Raw genomic sequence first — 14,869 nt, 5'->3', positions numbered from 1 at the left:
ACACTGCCACTGACCTCAAGTATGAAATAAACAAACATGTATTAAATAACAGAAAAGTGTCTACATCTATGGTATCAAGAAGACTCAACGAGAATGGAATGATTGGTCGAATAGCAGTTAAAACATCTTTACTTTGATATCCAAATACTGCCAAGAGATGGAGATTTGCTAAAAAAGTATAAAAAATTTGACTGTTGATGACTGGAAAAGGGTGATATGGATGGATAAGTTCAAGGTAAGAAAGAAACTGTTGCAGTCATTCAAACAATGACCCTCACAGAGCCCTGATCTCATCTCATATGAGCAGATGTGGAAATTTATAGATCAAAAACTTGACAAATAAAAAGTTACTTCCAAAGAAACTTTATGAGAGTGTATTACAGAAATTTGGAGAGTAAAATTCCAAAGGACACTTTGATTAAATATGTTGCAGCAATGCTTGTAAAACTGTAGTTATTAAAGCAAAATGGGATACGTACAAAATATTTGCCGTGTGTTGAACTCGAGCACTTCTATCGAGTTTATGTTGTACTGAATATGACACACCTTCCATTGCTTCTTGAAAGTAGCCTGAAATCTAAATTTTGACTTTGTCCTGACACTTTGCACAGCACTGTACACATTTTAAATTTACTTTCAACAGAACTCAGATTATAATTCCCATAAAAACTAACTTTAACTTAAAAACTTAGGCTCACGAAGTTTTGAAGCTGCACCAAACCTTGTACCCTCGACCAGTAAAATTGAAAGCATGCATGTTTTTGAAACACAGATTGTATGTTTGCTTTAACTCATAGCTACAGGTTGTGCTGTCTGCTGTGGTAAATAAAAAACCCAAAACTTAGTAACCACACAGAGAAAAGTATTAAGTTCCTTTACGTATGTCTCCTGCTAGTACAGCGGTAAGTCTACAGATTTACAATGCTAATATCAGAGGTTTGATTCCCCTCGGTGGATTCAGCCTTATGTGGCTTTGCTACATGAAAACACACACACATATATCATTATAGCATGAGATGATAAAATAAATATTTTTATAACATTTATGACAATCATGAAAAAAACTAAAATTTGAAATAGCTTAAATATTTTAAAAAAATACATTACTAATAATAGTTTGTAACATATTTTTACCCTTTCTTCTCTCTCAGAAACAACCTTTTATTACTATTTAAAAAATAATCTAAAGAGCACTGATACATACCGAGTCACGGTAAGACAAGTGAGCTCCAGACAGTGTAAAATATCGTGTTCTCCAGCGACGAAAAATCTTCCATTTTGCTTTCTTTTCTTTCAGCTGTCCCTGATCAAGGTAACAAAAGTGATAAATTACTTAAGGGGTTACCCTTTAAGTTAAAATACAAAGTAATAAGTAATGTTCAGAAAACCTTCATATGTCTGTTTGTTTTTTAATTTTGCAGAAAGCTACATGAGGGCTATCTGCACCAGCAGTCCCTAACTTAGTAGTGTAAGATTAGAGGGAAAGCAGTTAGTCATCACCATCTACCACCAACTCTTGGGGTGCTTTTTTTTACTAACGAATAGTGGGATTGGTAGCCACAATATAAACCCCAATGGCTTAAAGGATAAGCATGTTTGGTGCGACAAGGATTTGATCTCACAGCTCTCAGATTACGAGTGCCCTAACCTTCATATAAAGTCAGCAAAACAAAGGTACGGGATTGAAACAGTATATTTATGAAATACTGATATCAAGATTGGTCAATGACTCACTCATCTTTTGTATAAAAGCAGCAATGACCATATTTCAACAGCACAAGATTGTTTAAAAAAAGAAAGTTCTGTATCTGTACAGCTAAAAGTACAGAAATATTCCAAAATTTAATAACCCACAATTGACCAATAGGTCAACATATTGTTCACCACTGGTAGGATCCACACATATTAACCACTTCTGTTTTCATCTCTTACAACACTCAGTGTAATGAACTGACCCAAAACAAATTGTTTAAACTGCTCAGTTTCTATGCAAAAATGCATAATATTCAGGGGGGGGGGGAATACCCCTGCAGTAATTAGCGGAATTAATTGCAATATTGATAATATTTTTATCAAAATTTAAATACATAGCTCATTAGTTATTAGTTAAAAATTACCAGGTCCTTATGGATCCAGTTAGTAGATCTTGGGTTAGTGATAGCTGCAAGAGATGTGTTGAATCCAGCAACTGAAAGTTCTTGAACTGGTAAATGTAAATGTTATTCCTTTTAGTTCTTACCTCAATCACTGGCTCACTGTCTTGCAAGAAGCCCATGGCACGATCAGGATGGTTACACAGGAAGCAGCCCCAAAGATTCTTAGGGGCATTATATTCAAAGACATCAAAGAATCTGTTATTCCTCAGTTCAGTAATCAGTAAGTCTTGATCCTTCATTGAAAAATAAGAAAGTTCAAAGGACAAAGGTTAAGCTTACAGTAAATAAGACACAACATATAGTGACTAGACAGTGGTATGGGTAGAAAAATCTGGAACCAGGTAATCACTTTGAAAAATGCTGAATATTGCTGTTACAACCTCACCCAAAAGTGCTGATAATGACTTGTAATTACTATCTTGAATACGACGTGCCCATAAATCAAACTTTATTTATTACAGCTTCTATTTTCTCTTTCAACTTTAAATATAGCTACTGCTGCCCCTGGGATGCTTAAATTTAGTCCATTCAGATGAGTAAACATGTCAGCTGAACAGGCTACAAGAGCCAACCGAGGAAATTCAATGAGGAATTTGTTAAAGTGAAACTTTTCTCATTTAAAAATAAGCGTATTTCATCAGACAGTTCAAACACATGACTGATAACCTTGCTGAGATAACCAGTACACGTCCGAGCGCAACATAAGACGTTTGTGGTTACTACTCATCTCGCCAAAAAGAACATTAAAGATGCGGGAATTGGTGGATTATAAAGTTGACATCTTGACCACTTCATCCATTATTGTCTTTAGTTTTCCATTAGTTATTCTTGCAGCCGATGCTTCTCTGTGAATACGAGTAAGTGTAACTGTGTGCAACAGTCTTAACACGTGCAATGAGTCCACTGTTCTTACCCAACATCAGACGAGCTCCATCTCAGCTTGTTCCTACACATTTTGATCATTCAATTTCTTTATTGCTAAAAAGGTGTCCACATTGTTAAACATATCCTCAGATGCAGCACCAGTTGACAAGGAGTGGCAAAATAAGACATTTTCACAAACCTTCGGTCGAACTAATGTAAGCAGTTCAGCATGGTTAGCAACGTTTGTACTTTCATAGAACTGCAGCAAATAATACTGTCTTTGACATACTCTTCTATTAATTGACTTTTAACATTCTCTGATGTTTCCTCAATTCTATATTTAATAGTGTTGTTTGATAGTAAAATCAAATTTTGATCTTTAGCTGCTTTATTTCAATACACCTGACATTACTGATAAAATAAATTCCTCTCAAACAGTACGTGGGCTTCCAGTCGTTGCTATCATAAGAGATACCTCACATAAAGCTATTGTAGCTGTTTCATGTTTTCCATCAGTTGATATTTCTTTCCAAAAAGTTTGTTTTATAAGCATTTCATGTTCTTTAACTTGAAAATATTCATTAGATTTGTTACTATATTCATTATGTCTTGTTTCAAGATGGCTATAAAAACTTGGATGGTTTTGTGCTTTTTGTTCTATAATACATCATAACACGCCAAGGCTTCTAACCATTCTCTAACACAACACAAGTAAACCAAAATGTTAAATATTTATCACAAAGTTCACACTTTTTATGTTTGGATTCATTCTCCATAAGATCCAACATCTGAGTCTGATGCAACAGAGCTGTCACAATGCTTGGGATTTGTTATTATGCCAGATTTATGCCATTGATCTAAACTTTTATGGCTAATTTAAGAAATGTCAAAATATTCTGGTAACAAATTTTAACTCACTGCTACCAAGATCAGTAGTAACATTGTAATTATTGTAATAACTATTAATGGTGACACTAAAGTACACATTGTGGAGATACATCAGTCCAATTAAAAACTAGGTCTCCTTTTCTGCAATCGGCAGGCAATGGTGCCAGGCAAACAATGAATTTACATAATTTATGTTAATTACAATTATAATTTGGAATTTATATACACATTTATTACCATAATTTATATTCATTACCACATTAGTTTTATAATGTCTTAGCATTTTATTCTATTCATTCCACTTTCTGTAAATGGTAATTTCATAAATTTGATGTATTACTGTGAAATTCCAAGGGGCTGCAGACCACAGTTTGGGTTGTTGGCAGTAAAAACATGAAACTAATTAATGAAGTAACTGTTAATACTCACTTTAGCTGAAGGAAAGGCAGAGGTCACTAGTGTTAGGAATGTTTTGTTGTCTACCTTCAACGTGTCCCAGCAGTTCCTTAGACTACTGACAGAAGTCTCTCTGGAACTCAATGCTGAAGGTGCACGGGCCTGAAATTTGACTGACTTTTAATTACAGTTTAATTAATTCCAAGCCAAAGAAATCTCACTAATTAGTTAATGAAGTCTTAACATCTAATGAGAGTTAATGAGGAACTGAAGAGAAATTACTAAATTAAGATAAACAATTCTGAACTCCTTATAACAATTGAAGAAACGCAGCATCTGTTTGGTAATACATACTCGTAACAGCAGAAAAACATTAGTATATGTTTGACAATATCTTTCATATATGTATTCTCTATGAGATTCATAGACAGCTTGGTTTAAAGTCAAACTTAATCAGAATATTGAAAAATTCCCCATTTTTATTATTTCTTTAGTGGAAATGATCGTGAATACCTGGAGAGCTAGGAACATGAGGTGGATCCATATCCTTGGGTTCTTAGTCTTCATAATGAAATAAGTTTTGTTGTACAAGCAATGCTCTCCTCGCCCTTGACACGCAAAGTGAAGCTTAGCATGCTTTTTAGCTTTCCTTTCTGAAAAATGAAGAGTTATCAGGAAGACATATTGGAAAGTAAATTATAAAACCCTTTACTATTAAATGTAATAACATGTGTACAATAATGTAGTAACACTAGCGTAATAATGTTACACTTTACACTCAACTGTAAAAAATTTATTATTTTAATTAATTAGAAGAAATGATGTATAAATATATCAATGACTATTGAACATAGAGCGTTACACTCGGATCTGTTACTCGGACAACATCACACGTGGACTCGCTACTTGGACCACATTATTCTTAAGCCTACTCTTCAGGATTTATAAATTTCATTACATTGTCAGATCAGAAAAGTTTCCAAACATCAGTTATCTATCTATATTTTCACTTCCTATAACATTTAAACAGTTGCTAACTTTATTCACATCAGATGACGCACGTGCATAGCTCACTAGAAAGCAATCTTTCACAGCATTAATCAGATTTACAAACTTACCTTCGATGACACACTTCACTGGAAGTGGAATTTTCACAAACACGTGCTGCATGTAAGATTTAATCTTATCCAAGTGTTTCTTACAGAAGTGCTGAATGGCATCTCTCATCGGAGAAGGTTCAAACACCGAAATACGCTGAATAAAGGAGATTTGAAAATTGTAATAAAGAATCAAAATCAATAGTCATTAACTCGATTTGTGGGTTTAGGTTTTTTTATATTTTCACCTATAACAACATTAAGATAAATAAATGACTTAGATTATTTTGTATAGACACGATGTTAAAATTTAGCACAAGGAACAGTTACTTACAATTAATATTAGGCGTTAAGCCTAACAACACACAACACCTGCTACTAATAGGGGGCACAAACCTAGTGTCTGATGAAAAATAGATTTATGCTTAAACTAATGAATAGTGAAAAGGATCATAACATTATAATATCCTCATGGCAAAAAGGGTAAGCATGTTCGGTAAAGGGGATTGGGAACTGTGACCTGCATATTGCGAGTCAGGCTCCCTGGTAGCAACAAAGGTCGTAATGGGTCTTGTTCAACTGGAAAACAGAACCCATACATTTGAGTTTCGATTAAACTAAAGACTGTCCTTTAAAGTTGGCTAACTTTCAATGGATGTTGGTAGTCACAACATTCAACTTTAGAAGACTAATCAGAGAATTCATTATCCCTAATTAATTCATGTTTAGAAGACTAATCAGAGAATTCTCGACCCCTAATTAATTCATGTTTAGAAGACTAATCAGAGAATTCATTATCCCTAATTAATTCATGTTTAGAAGACTAATCAGAGAATTCACGATCACTAATTAATTCATGTTTAGAAGACTAATCAGAGAATTCACGATCCCTAATTAATTCATGTTTAGAAGACTAATCAGAGAATTCACAATCCCTAATTAATTCATGTTTAGAAGACTAATCAGAGAATTCACAATCCCTAATTAATTCATGTTTAGAAGACTAATCAGAGAATTCATGATCCCTAATTAATTCATGTTTAGAAGACTAATCAGAGAATTCATGATCCCTAATTAATTCATGTTCAGGTTAACATTTAGGATTACCATTCTTTCACACAGAATTGTTACCTTTAACTTTAAAATACAGTGTACAAAAATAGTATGTCTCTTGTTTTCAATTTGGTGAAAGGTGTTATAACCATTACGTACCTCATCAACAGAACAAAATTGAAACCTTCCACGACAGTATTTCCTACTATAACTTTATCAAGAATAGGCACTAAAGTCTGAAGCCATTTGAGGCATGTCCAAATATAAAATAAAACCAACACATCTTGTAACAATTTCTTACATGACACAACTAAGGAAGGAAGTTGATAGATCAGGTAATTACTTGCAGGAACCAAGTATGGAACAAACTCAAGAAATGTGCTAATTCCTGGAAGGACCTGAGTATAGAATTAAAACAATAATAATTCCTACCGTGGTCTACAGCTAGGAGGAAGCTAACAAACCTGATAGTAGTTCCAAGCAAAACCTGATCATATAGGACAAAGCTAACAAATCTCATAACAATTTCTAGTATGACTTGAATCTGAAAGGAAATCAAGAGGTCTTACAACAGCTCCAAGAATAAATCAGTTGCCTCAAGAAAAAATCAAGTGTAACTTTAATTGGAAAGAAAAAAAAAAATGCTGAATACGAGATACAAACATTTCAGCGAGCTCAGAAGGAGAACCAACACAAGAGAATTAAATGTACAGACAGTTATAAAAAAAAAAGTATTCAGACAGATGACAGCACAAATAAATGGAAAAAAGAAATGAAGGTTTACCTAATTAATAAGCATTTGTGCTTGAAAACTCATGTAAATGATTTTTCTTTATGTGCCTAGTTATTGGAAACCAACTACCAGAACAGGAATATTTAAAAACATTACAGACAACTTGGTGCCTTTTAACTTTCATTTCCTTTAGATGTGGTTTGCTTTTACAGATACACAGTTCTGTAATTAATCTATACGAGATATTTTAATGACAGATTGTTGGTGAATAACCTTTACATTTGACAATTTTTCAAAAACAAATAAACAAGTTGACATTTTGCAGTTAAAATTAAGTTATTTTTTTCATCCACCTTGCATCTTGTTTAAAATGTTATAGTTAGATTTTTCATTCTGATTTTTTTAATAGTTAGATGCACCTGAGTTCCAGAAGGTGACCAATTTCCTGAGTTCGTGATAACCGTTACACTAGTAGAACTATTTCTTGTTTTCAGAGTCTTGGAGTACATGCTGCCACAAGGTGGCAATGTTGTACTGGATGGAGAGGAAGGCTCTGGACTGCCACTGATGGAATGTGATGCTGCTGCAAAATGACTCGTCGCAGATGAAGAATGACTTGGATGGAATGATGGAGTTTCACCAGTGGAATCACTTTTGACAGTGGAACTTGTTATGGATACGGTCATTTTGCTGTGACTTTCTTCTTCAAGAACTGGAATGCTACCACTGATTTAAACATAGAAATAATCTCACCACAACGGACAAATAAAGTTTGTATTTATCAATATAATCATAAGCAGTCTGACATAACTACAATAGCTACTGCATCAAATGAGATATTGCAAAGAATATTCCTTGTATTATTCATCAAAATTTAAACCTTAAAAATCCTCTTTGTTATAAAGCACAAAGATATACAATGAACTTTAGTTTTTGCTTTGTTCACCATGAGTATTGAAACCTAGTTTTTAGTATTTAGAGCCTGCAAACTTGGTGCTGAGCCATTGAGAAGGTCATTAAGGTTTTGTTCAATGTGGCTACAATAATGTTTACCTAATTACTCCATTGTAAACTCAAAACATACTGCAAAACTATTTTTCAAACACCATAATATAGGCCTAGTGGGAAAGGTACAGTTTGCTAAAAAATGTGGAAATTAAAGAACAGATTGCCCCCTAGTGACACTGCAGTACACCTGAGAGCTAACAATGCTAGAAACTAGGTTTTGATTCCCATGGTGGGAAGAGCACAGATAGTTAATTACAAATAACAACAAACATCAGAGTTTTAAACTAGAAAGTTTTACTATCAGTCAAAACATGAACACAAATATTTTTACTGAATTTAATTTTCTGTGGTTGCCCTCCTTAATTTTCAAGTGATATGCTAGAGGGAAGTTAACACCACCTGTTGGCAATTCTTAAGTTGCTATTGTCAGTCTGAGTAATAGGATTTGACCATCACAATATACCTATGGTCAGAATCTAGAGCAAAAGTTATTTTGCTTTTGTGTCAAGAGTACATCAGCCATGGAGTTTCAGATCCCCAATGGAGCATTAACCATCAGTTGTGTATAATTTAACAGTCGTGAAAATTAAAGTTATCAATTTATGCAATCTGCTTATCACAGCATGGTTTCTGTGACAACATATTTCTAAGTGACAATGAGTCATTTATTAACCTCAAAATTTGCTGTTTGTTATTCTGCTCACTTGCAGAAGGTTAAATAAATTTGGTTTAGATTTCCTTTAATGGAATGTTTGCACAAAAATATAAAAAGATATAAAACACTCAAAGTTCTGTATCTTCAGCTATTAGTTTAAAAAAAGATATAGAACACTCAAAGTTCTGTATCTTCAGCTATTAGTTTAAAAAAAGATATAAAACACTGAAAGTTCTGTATCTTCAGCTATTAGTTTAAAAAAAAGATATAGAACACTCAAAGTTCTGTATCTTCAGCTATTAGTTTAAAAAAAGATATAGAACACTCAAAGTTCTGTATCTTCAGCTATTAGTTTAAAAAAAGATATAGAACACTCAAAGTTCTGTATCTTCAGCTATTAGTTTAAAAAAAGATATAGAACACTCAAAGTTCTGTATCTTCAGCTATTAGTTTAAAAAAAGATATAGAACACTCAAAGTTCTGTATCTTCAGCTATTAGTTTAAAAAAGATATAAAACACTCAAAGTTCTGTATCTTCAGCTATTAGTTTAAAAAAAGGTATAAAACACTCAAAGTTCTGTATCTTCAGCTATTAGTTTAAAAAAAGATATAAAACACTCAAAGTTCTGTATCTTCAGCTATTAGTTTAAAAAAGATATAAAACACTCAAAGTTCTGTATCTTCAGCTATTAGTTTAAAAAAAGATATAGAACACTCAAAGTTCTGTATTTTCAGCTATTAGTTTAAAAAAAGATATAGAACACTCAAAGTTCTGTATCTTCAGCTATTAGTTTAAAAAAAGATATAGAACACTCAAAGTTCTGTATCTTCAGCTATTAGTTTAAAAAAAGATATAGAACACTCAAAGTTCTGTATCTTCAGCTATTAGTTTAAAAAAAGATATAGAACACTCAAAGTTCTGTATCTTCAGCTATTAGTTTAAAAAAAGATATAGAACACTCAAAGTTCTGTATCTTCAGCTATTAGTTTAAAAAAAGATATAGAACACTCAAAGTTCTGTATCTTCAGCTATTAGTTTAAAAAAAGATATAGAACACTCAAAGTTCTGTATCTTCAGCTATTAGTTTAAAAAAAGATATAGAACACTCAAAGTTCTGTATCTTCAGCTATTAGTTTAAAAAAAGATATAGAACACTCAAAGTTCTGTATCTTCAGCTATTAGTTTAAAAAAAGATATAGAACACTCAAAGTTCTGTATCTTCAGCTATTAGTTTAAAAAAAGATATAGAACACTCAAAGTTCTGTATCTTCAGCTATTAGTTTAAAAAAGATATAGAACACTCAAAGTTCTGTATCTTCAGCTATTAGTTTAAAAAAAGATATAGAACACTCAAAGTTCTGTATCTTCAGCTATTAGTTTAAAAAAGATATAGAACACTGAAAGTTCTGTATCTTCAGCTATTAGTTTAAAAAAGATATAGAACACTCAAAGTTCTGTATCTTCAGCTATTAGTTTAAAAAAAGATATAGAACACTCAAAGTTCTGTATCTTCAGCTATTAGTTTAAAAAAAGATATAGAACACTGAAAGTTCTGTATCTTCAGCTATTAGTTTAAAAAAGATATAGAACACTGAAAGTTCTGTATCTTCAGCTATTAGTTTAAAAAAGATATAGAACACTCAAAGTTCTGTATCTTCAGCTATTAGTTTAAAAAAAGATATAGAACACTCAAAGTTCTGTATCTTCAGCTATTAGTTTAAAAAAAGATATAGAACACTCAAAGTTCTGTATCTTCAGCTATTAGTTTAAAAAGATATAGAACACTCAAAGTTCTGTATCTTCAGCTATTAGTTTAAAAAAGATATAGAACACTCAAAGTTCTGTATCTTCAGCTATTAGTTTAAAAAAGATATAGAACACTCAAAGTTCTGTATCTTCAGCTATTAGTTTAAAAAAATATATAGAACACTCAAAGTTCTGTATCTTCAGCTATTAGTTTAAAAAAGATATAGAACACTCAAAGTTCTGTATCTTCAGCTATTAGTTTAAAAAAAGATATAGAACACTCAAAGTTCTGTATCTTCAGCTATTAGTTTAAAAAAGATATAGAACACTCAAAGTTCTGTATATTCAGCTATTAGTTTAAAAAAAGATATAGAACACTCAAAGTTCTGTATCTTCAGCAATTAGTTTAAAAAAAGATATAGAACACTCAAAGTTCTGTATCTTCAGCTATTAGTTTCACTTTCTACACTAAATTACCTTGTTTTAAAAAATTCCCAAAAATGTAACTACTTTCAAAACTTATTTCAGCATCATGGAAACAAATTACCAAATAAAAAATATATACACATGTATTATAAACATATTTTTTGCAGTAAAAGCATCAACTGGTACAGGCAAAACCATGGCTGTAATGAGTGAAAAATACAACTGTCTTTGTCTTCTCCTCTGTTTTGTAATTATGGAGTTTTACCAATAGTTTCAAGTACTGTGTGTTTGTTTGTGTTTTCTTATAGCAAAGGCTATCTGCTGAGCCCACTGTGTGGAATCGAACCCCTGATTTTAGAGTTGTAAATCTGTAGACTTACCGCTGTACTAGCAGGGGGGCATTTCAAGTACTGAATACAGATAAACATTACCTAAAACTTTTCTGTTTTGCAGTTGTGGCTGAGGTGGTGACTGTGACACCACCACTTGTTATTCGAGAAGTCTGGGAAGCCGCAGTGTGTCGGTTGTTGAGGGCTGTGAAACTTTTGTTAACACCAGATCCAGAACTTAGTTTTGTCATGCTGACAGCTCGTCCAGTTGGAGAACTCAGTCTGCCGTTACTCTGATGAACTGAAAAACAAAAGAGTAAAAACCCACTGACTTTTCATGTTATTTAAAATAAATAAATAAGAAGCACTTTCTCATCAAATTAATATTGTCAGTTAACGATAAGAACTTTATTAAAAGTTATATAAAAATTATAATTTTCCTGTATTGAAAATGTATTTTCGATACATACTTACCTTCTCTCACAAGGTTAACTATTCCTAACAATACTGCCCTCTATATGTGAACATTTTCACTGCACATGCCACAAGCCCCACTCTTCCTCCCTGTTGGAATTACTACATTCCAACAACTCTCTCATGCAAATCATCGTAAATCATCTTTTAATTCATAGTATCAAAGTATGCTCACATGACACATGCCACTTCCTCTACGCTTGTTTACTGAATCTTCATCTTGAAAGTTGACAGAAGATGTGAACACCAGAGAAGAAGTGTGGTGACTGTGAGAGGATGTAAGTACCTACTGAAAATATATTTTCAGTATAGGAAAATTATAACTTCTCATAAGGTACCTACTCCTCACAGGATAGCTAGAATCCCACAGTCAGAAGGAGAAATATCAGATGTACACATAAAGGTGTCTGCAGGACACCTCTGAGAGAACCACACCACATATACTCTTTGTCCATGTGTATAAATCATCACCAGAGGTAGTGCAATGGGCGACCACAATACCCTACTTTAAAAAGCAGCCTATACCAAGTTATTCACTCAAGACATGGCAGGGATGGGCATCTATCTCCTTCTGCTTTACCCATACAGTCCATGGGTGGTATGGTCCAAAATAGGCATATTTATGCAGCAACTGTCATGAGATAAATAACCTTCAAGCGATCCTGTGGAACATCCCATCTTAACAACGACTATGCAGAGTCATGGTTAAGAGAGAGGAAAATGAGTCAACATAGCTTATACAGACAAATTACACAAGAAGAATGAGGAAAATGTTCAAAAAGAGGTAGAGGACATGGAGGACTACAGTATTGTCCCAGTCTTGAAGGGCAGGATTACTGGAAGGAAACACAAGCACGGTGAGAACATGCAACTAAAAACACAACAGCATATTGAGAAACAGAAGATATGGGATAGGGTTACCCTATATCCAGAAATTGGAAAGACTTAAGACTCATGGTCAAAGAGCCAGGTAAGAAATTCTGCCACCTGAGCCACTAAAGGCTTGCCAGCAGGAAATCATCTGCCAGTGGAAAACAGCTGAATTAGACCTTTTGCTAGCAAATGTCCATGGAAGATGGATGAATAGAAGCAGTAGAAGGGAGGTAACTCATTGCATGAAGCCAGATCTCTTTGTCAAGGACCAGACAAATGTCATGCATAAATATACAGAATGGGGAGACTAAGATAAAGGGAAAAAGAGTGGATACAAAAGATAGAGAAACAGTGAAAGGACAGGAAGTTAAAGGAAAAGACATTGGAGCCTCAGAAACCAGGATTGTGCTAACCAATGGAGTGCAATGAGGAGAACCCAAAAGTAAGTGGAGTGTATCAGAGAAATAACCCAACGAAGCAAATGGATGGGGGGGTACACATCACGGTATTTGTGAGACTGATCCTAGCTGAAGGCACCAACAGCTAGAAGAAATATATCCAACTGGGAAGAAATTCAGAGGAGATAAAGGTCTCTGAAAACAACTGAATCTAATGACCACTCCAAGAAATATATTTGGTCTGGACGTGAAAGACAACCACTACCAGATTGAAATCACCTGGCACATGACATGCAAGATGAATGTAATGCACCTGGTTCAGGTAACAAAAATCCCTGGATTGGGTGCTCCCTTGGCAGTTGATAGGAGTCACAACTGTTGAGCTGCCACAATGAAACATCACCAGACAATGATGGGTGAGAGAATGGAAGTGGGATAACACCAACAATCTGTCAGAAGTTTGAAAACACACACCCTGAATTTCCTCTGACAGATGCTGGCAAGTTATAGGATCTGGAGAAAGAAAGAAAACAAGCGAGGAGAAACTGGAGTTTCCCTGATAAAATCTTTGTCACACATTTATCTTTGACAAAGTGTAGTCAATGAGAAAGAAAACCTAACAATTGAGCTCTAACAGGACCCAAATCCATCAGGTCATCATTGGTATTATTGACAATGGACAATATGTCAGTATGACCCCGACTAAAGGAAGTACTCAAACTGGAAGGAATGGATAAATCATGGGAGGATAAAGGACAGAAAACAGGAACAGGTGGTACTGAAGGTTCTGATCAAAACAAATGGACCAAAGAATGGACTGTTGTTAGGCAGATGCTACCCAAGGCTTGATATTCTCATGAACAGTATCAGACATAATACAGAAGAAAAGAAGCAAGACAGAAGTCCCCAAAATAAGTAGAGGGTAACTTAACCCAAATCCGAAAAGGGTACTTATCGATAAGGTCTCAGAAACAAAGAATCTGCGTGCATAACAACACAGCCAAGGATGAAACATGGGCCAAAGTGGAACAGGGAAGGTGAAGGGTGTCAGCAGAAAATATCTCAGAATATTTGTGGAGAACCTCCAAGAGGAGATAAATGGAAGAGAGACACCTAAGAAGGAAATGAGGGTAAGACAAAAGTGAAAATATTGGGCATTTGTGAGACTAACATTAGATTCGGAAGCTGCTCCCCCAAGAAATAATAATGAACCAAGTAATAAGTGATCCAAAAAAACGGATATTTTGTCTGACGGCAAGCAAGGACGTACTGATCAGATGCTCACACGAGATGGGGCCCACTGCTCCCATCATCCAACTGGGAGATAAAATAATCAGTGTGAAACTCAGGAAGGGAATATCAAAAATGGTTGAGAAGAATGATCATGCAACAAAATAGGAAGAGGAGAATAAGAAATAAGATGAAAGAAACAAAGCATTACAAGCCTGAGAAACAAGATCCGTGAAAGCCGAGGAATGTCTAGGTAAATTTTCAGGATAATGTTGAGAAGGAATCACAAATTCAAAAGGAGGAAAAAGCTGATCAAAATCATCATCCCACTGAATAATGTCAGCTGAATCAGGAGTTTTGAAAATGTCTTGTATGACCCATAACCCAGGTGAGCAGGGTTTACAATAAAATAAAACGTTTTTTCCATGATAGGTTACATTATGAAAAATAAGTTAACAAAATACTGGTATTGTGACAACCATTTCACTCATAAAATCACACTTGATGAGTCATCAGAAGTGGAAAGAAATGTCTAATATATA

General features: G+C 34.1%; 1 protein-coding gene across 1 annotated transcript in view; it reads right to left on the bottom strand.

Annotated features, from left to right (window-relative positions):
* Nucleotides 1-14,869, bottom strand: part of LOC143254085 (protein melted-like) — a 42,393-nt gene that overhangs the window by 5,607 nt on the left and 21,917 nt on the right. Inside the window, 7 exon segments of the mRNA XM_076508840.1 lie at nucleotides 1,205-1,303; nucleotides 2,240-2,389; nucleotides 4,338-4,466; nucleotides 4,818-4,957; nucleotides 5,423-5,558; nucleotides 7,607-7,913; nucleotides 11,455-11,653. Coding sequence (XP_076364955.1) covers nucleotides 1,205-1,303; nucleotides 2,240-2,389; nucleotides 4,338-4,466; nucleotides 4,818-4,957; nucleotides 5,423-5,558; nucleotides 7,607-7,913; nucleotides 11,455-11,653 — 1,160 coding nt within the window.

The sequence above is a fragment of the Tachypleus tridentatus genome, chromosome 6 (genome assembly GCF_004210375.1).
Source record: "Tachypleus tridentatus isolate NWPU-2018 chromosome 6, ASM421037v1, whole genome shotgun sequence".
In the NCBI taxonomy this organism is placed as follows: domain Eukaryota; kingdom Metazoa; phylum Arthropoda; class Merostomata; order Xiphosura; family Limulidae; genus Tachypleus; species Tachypleus tridentatus.
The sequence above is the reverse complement of the archived record's forward strand: the minus strand, read 5'-3'. Positions and strand labels throughout refer to the sequence as shown.